Source organism: Leucoraja erinacea, chromosome 16, assembly GCF_028641065.1.
Source record: "Leucoraja erinacea ecotype New England chromosome 16, Leri_hhj_1, whole genome shotgun sequence".
NCBI classification, from domain to species: Eukaryota; Metazoa; Chordata; class Chondrichthyes; order Rajiformes; family Rajidae; genus Leucoraja; species Leucoraja erinaceus.
In genome coordinates this window covers 19,251,693-19,257,692 of record NC_073392.1, presented here as the reverse complement: position 1 = coordinate 19,257,692, position 6,000 = coordinate 19,251,693, and the positions used below count along the sequence as shown (strand labels likewise).

Below are 6,000 nucleotides of genomic sequence, written 5' to 3'. Positions count from 1 at the left end.
TAATTATACACACTGTTTTTTATTACACGAGGAGATTACAAAGAGCAAACAACTTACAAATGTATTTACTCAGCAAACAATTTAATTAGAGTCTGCAAACTATAGCCCACACGCATATTTTATAGAATATACTATCTTTCCTTTATCCTCTACTGTTAAATTTTGTTCAATTTTCTGTGAAAGAATACATTTAACCTGAGCAGTAAAAGAAAATCACACATATGCCAAACAAATGATTATGAAAATGCTACGATAGCTCTTAAAAAGTATACTGAGAAATTCACAATTGTTCTTAGCTTTAGACTAACTTGTTTTGATCTCAGTTCCAGCGATAGCTATCAACTTTATGTACGGCAAGGAATCGGGAAGAGATCTATCTGTTAGCGTTCACTGTGAAATTCTTATTTCATCCCCATTTGAAGTATGAACGTAGAAAAGCAATGCTTTCAAAGCTAAAAATGAAGTAATGGCGTTTGCAGGCCTGGCATGGGTCATAGAATTAATAGTGAAATATCAACAGTGTGCAAAGCAAATTACTTGGGGTTCAATGGTATTTTTATCATTATGTAATTTAATTGATAACATTGGATACAATATACTAAATGATACATTAATCTTGTGTTTGGTAACATCCTAAATTATTGCTAGGTGGAACACATGTGCGTTTGATGATGGTTGGCTAATATTATAAAACTTTATGTGTTTGTATAATGAAAACTCATCTTAAGTTTAAACACCAGAAAGGCTAGAAGATGATGCAAGATTCATACAACTATCAGTAAAATGCACAACTAAGGATCCAACTATTCCTTATCTTTATTCCAGATGAGCTATGTTAATTCATATTCATACCTTGTAATTCATGTCAATTTATCATTCTCATAAGTAAAATACACAAACAGATACTGAGAGCCCACATATACTGAGGAATTCACATAATCAAAGAGATTAAACCACATTTCATCAATACCATGTGGTAAAAATAAAGTTACTTTAGAGTCAGTGCTTTTTTTTTAAAAAAAGTATCTTGTATGAAGAATTACCTCTCAACTTTCAATGTCTGGTGCAATGAGACAATTGCCAGGGGTGAACTTTGCTTCAGGTGTGCACATCTTGGCTATGTGCTTGCAAACTTGGTTACTTGTGTTCACACTTGCTCAACTTACATATACTTGCATCTGCATCTCAATACTGTACAACACAGTTATGTCAATGATTCATATAACCTTTTGAAAAGAGAAAGAGCTAGGAAGTAACAGCAAAGGTCTTCAGTAAAAATAAAATAGCAAACTTCGCAAAGGAAGTGTAATCTAGTTTTTACACTTAACTACAATGTTAAGTGACCAAAGTTAACCCCCTCCAAATATATAAATAAAATATGCTATATGTTTTGACATAAACAATTTTAAATAAAAATCAGTTGTAAGAAAATCAATCAAATACTTGGTTGCTCATTTTTGTATCGTCTCATTTACCACATCCAAGCTGTATGCAGTTGAATAAAATATACTGGCTAAAACTATCTGGTCACAGGCCAAAACATATCCCAGTAATAAACAAGTACATTGGGCAAATAACCAAGTGGCTACCATGAGATCCATGGCTTATGTGTCACTTTGAAAGCATGCAATTTCACTCAGTAACCTGCAGCTGTTACTGAACTTGCTCTTCCATTTACCTTTTTAAATTCCCTACCAAGCCATTATTACTTTTTGTGTTCCTCCAACTTTCTTTTCAAGGCACTGTAAAATCAAATCATCCAACCATGATTATAGCTGCGTGATTAAAACACAATGATGTCTCTTATCTGAATCGCAGGCTGAGGATGCTAATTGACTGCTACTGTGATTATTCTCATCACTGGCGAAGAGCCAAATTCACTGCAGACACTTCAAATGATATTGATGTGTCCACTGACTATTCGGTATGTGATCAAAAAGTAGCCTTTAAGTAATGGTATGTACTGCCTAGAGTAAAAAATTGACAATTTAACATTAATGAGCTCTTGCCAATAGTCCTGAATACGTACACAATTATTTACTTTCATTTTATATACCTCCCAAACATTTAGTTTCATTGTGAAATAAAACTTGTGAAGGTGATTCCTACTGGCAACAAAATACATCAGACATGTAGTACTGGTGACCAAAGATGATCTTTGCCCAAATTTTTCTTTCAATTAAATCAATTAAAGAGATCACTGAAGAGCAAGATGAAAGAATCAAAATATATAGAAAAAGGGGACTGTGCACTGTAGCATAAGAAATTATTAACCTATATCAATATGTAGCAAATAGAGGACAACAGCAATCAAATATAGCAATGAAATTATTGGTACACTATTCTTAGTTGTAACCTTATTGATATAAACCACATGTACTAAGAAGGATTTAAACTAATCCCTTAATCCTGTTACGTGAGTTATCTGCCTTCATCCTGGCTTTTTCGACACTTTTCGGATATTTTCCTTAAACCTGTAAGTTACTAAAAGTCTAGAGAGTAAAAGTCCAGCGGAGAATATTCCAAGAATATTCCTACTTCTTTATCAATAATTAAAGATAGCGTATTTATACCACCACCGTTCACACATCAATGCGTAATTGTTAAATGTTGAGTGTACACAGATTAAAACTACATTTTCTTTATTAACACAATATTCATTGCAAGCTTGTCATGTTTCTTGTAGGAATGCTCACATCCTTGCCCGCTTATTTATAGAACTCTTTTTCTTGAACGGTTCTCTCATTTTCCTTTTCCCAGTGTTCACATTTGACAATTGCCTGAAATTTAAAGAAAATTAAATTAATAACATGTTTTATTTGGCTCAGTTGCAATAAACCATTTGGCTGATGGTGCAAAAACTCATAGAATTCCATAAGTTTAAAAGCAAGGTGCCTCAACACTGGGCGAGTCAAGTGAATGTGACTCTGGAAAGTGGGATGTAGATTCACACTAGTTGAACTCCTGTGTACCCATAAAACTGAATAGAGTGACAAAGGAGGGCTTTCCTAAAGCTTGGTAAATTTAGATGTGAAATTGCTGGGGCACACAGACTAGGAAGATCATACTTTTGATGAAAGAGAGAGTCAAGAGAGTGTTTTATTGTCATGTGTCCCGAAACAGAACAGCACCTGCACTCTGGGATCATAATGGGGAAAACATGAATAGCTTATAGAGAAATGAAAATCATCAGAAAACTGCAAAAAATTCAAAATCTGACAAAGGAACAACTTGAAACATTGACTTGTTTCTCTAACTGTATGACAAGGGTTAAAATAGTTGGAAGGTGGGCCAAAAAATGACAAATGGAATTTAACTCTGACAGGTATAACATGTTGCACTTTAGCAGTTGAAACAAACGTAGGACTTACACAATAAATGGTAGAGCCCTAGGAGTATTGCAGAACTGAGAGATCTGGGAGTACAGAATGGTTTCTAAATGTGGTAAATCAGGGTAACAATGTGTGATGGTAGTTTTTGGCACATCTGCCTTCATTGGGAAAGATATTGAGTATAAAAGTTGGCACATCATGATGCTCCTAAGTGTTGGCGAGACATACTTGAAATCTGTGTGCAATTCAGATTGCCTAACTATAGGAAAGTTGGACAGGCTAGGACTTTTATCTTTGAAGCTTGGAAGGCTGAGAGATGAACATGATGGCACGAATAACGCGAATGCTCATCATCTTTTTTCTGCGAGGACGTGTGCTTATGGTGAGAGGGAAGAGTTTTTATAAGGACCTCAGGGGGCAACTTTTCACTTAGAGGGTAGTTGTGTTAGCTCAGTCAGGAATAACTATTCCTTCGTCTTAGTGCAGTAGGAATAGCGTCTGAGAAAATGAGAGCGCAATAAGTAGGAGTTACAGTGAGGGGTTCCCAGGTAAGGTACCGGCAGAAAGTAGATAGGTAACCCAGAGAAGAGAGTGCAGAAATCCACGGTGTCCACCCGCTCAAAAACAAGCATAAGGGCCTGTCCCACTTGGGCGTAATTTGCCCCAGGATTTTGGGATTCAAATGCAAACTCAGACTTAGACATGCGACCAGTTTTACCATATAGCCACATTTTGTATTTTCTTTCTTATATCGTTGCTATGAGCTAATAGAAAAGCAGAACAAACTCATTGGGCTGAATGACCACTCTGATCCTTTGTATGTAAGACAATAATTGTTTATCAAAATCATTGCTGCAAAAAAAATTAAACACTAAATGTGAATTTTACATTAAGACAAGTTATCTAATTTTGCAATCACAGCTGAACCAGATTGGCAATCAACAATTTCTGTTCTCCAATTTTGAAGTGGCTTGTCTCCAAAAGTGCCAAATGCCTCATTGTTACACAGAGTAATTGCGTATCAATTTTTTTTTTTTTAATTCCTTCTTCATTATCTAGTGGAGTGGGGTCAAGGAAAGAGTTGCGGCCCTGTTTCCACCAATCTTTCCACAAGAAGTGCAAGACGCAATTGTATGCAGATGCCGAGAAGTGTGTTTAGACTGGCTGAACAATTCCTAATCTTGTGATGTCGACTCGATAAGAAGATCTAGTGGAGTGATGATTGCCTTTCAACAAAGTCACTTACTAATTTGAAAGATGGTCTCTTTGTGACCATTATCACTTGTTTTCATAGATTAATGAACCTAACACTGCTGATGTGCATTTTATCAGACCACACAGGCTTCCAGACTGTGGTCATTATGTACACAAACTGGATGGGAATATTTTAAACAAAGTTGCAACACAATGCAAGAAGCATCAATTTTCATTTTAATGTTTACCATCGTTATTGATTAATACTTGAGAGATGTATCATGCAGAAAAGGCAGAGAGAAAAATTGCAAGATTTTTAAAAATACATAATTCATTATTTGATATATCAGCAGGAATTTCCAGTCATTACGTATGGTATGCAATATGTCATAGCTATGTGCAATAAGATTACTATAAACCTAAGACATGAGAATGAGAATAGTTGCTGCAGGTTTTCAATCTTCAGCACAAATAGGCTGTGGGCCGAGGAGCTTTATTCCAGTGTTTCGTGACCTAAGTACATGAAATTTTCACATATTGTGTAAAAATATTATAGAAATCACCCCTGAAACTCGTCATGAACAAGACTTGCACATTTTTATTAAATTAGTGAAAAAACTGAAATATTTTGGGTATTTTTAGTCCAATCAAAGCACGTTTAACATTGTATGCCAGTTGACCAATCACGGGCTTTGCATCAGGCTAGCACACAACACAGCTGAGAGGACTTCACTGATGCCTGTTTTATTGGAGATTCCGATGAAGGTTCTTTCTAGTTCTGTGGAATACACGTCATGGAAACTTGCAGCAGGGTAATTGAATTTAGTGAGAAAAGCATTAAGAAGGCTGAAGAATGTGCTGCTAAGTGGATAGAAGAGGAAGAAAGTCTAGAAAGCAAAGTCGCTGCTGAGGTGCTGCAGTCAAGCTTTGTGAATCAACTGGAACTGAAAGGTAACATCTAAAGTCTAAATGTATGAAAATCTATCTGTATGGACTATAATTAATTTAATTGCACCCTTTTATAATGTGAAAAAATGAGAGGCAGCGGCGACCCGGCCTCACAGCTGGGGCAGCGGCAGAGGCAGCGGCCACCCGACCCGACCGCGGGCCCAGTGGACGACATCGTCGGGAGCTCACAGTCACAGGTTGGTGACCTGTTCTCCCGCAACAACCGCTGCGTGCGCTGGACTGGAGGGCCGCAGCTTCGACCACCCCGGCCCGTGGAGTTGAACCGGCCCGTTCGTGGAGCTCGGATTCAGCCGCGGGACTGACATTTCTTACCATCGCCCGGCCGGGTCACAACATCTGAAGCCTGGATCGCCTCGGCGCAGAGGGAGAATAAGAAGGGATGAGACAAAGACTTAAGACTTTTGCCTTCCATCACAGTGAGGAGGTCCCTGGTGAACTCACTGTGGTGGATGTTAATTTGGTATAATAATATATAGTTTTAATGGACTTCAACAAGGAAATAGGC

At 37.3% G+C, this 6,000-nt stretch overlaps 1 protein-coding gene across 3 annotated transcripts in view; it reads right to left on the bottom strand.

Moving 5' to 3' along the window:
- Positions 1–6,000, bottom strand: part of rad18 (RAD18 E3 ubiquitin protein ligase) — an 87,952-nt gene continuing 81,952 nt past the window's right edge. For all 3 annotated transcript variants that reach the window (XM_055647759.1, XM_055647758.1, XM_055647761.1), the window contains one exon: positions 1–2,780. In XM_055647759.1, the coding sequence (XP_055503734.1) occupies positions 2,693–2,780 (88 nt within the window). In that variant the 3' untranslated portion in view covers positions 1–2,692. The remainder of the gene's footprint in view (positions 2,781–6,000) is intronic.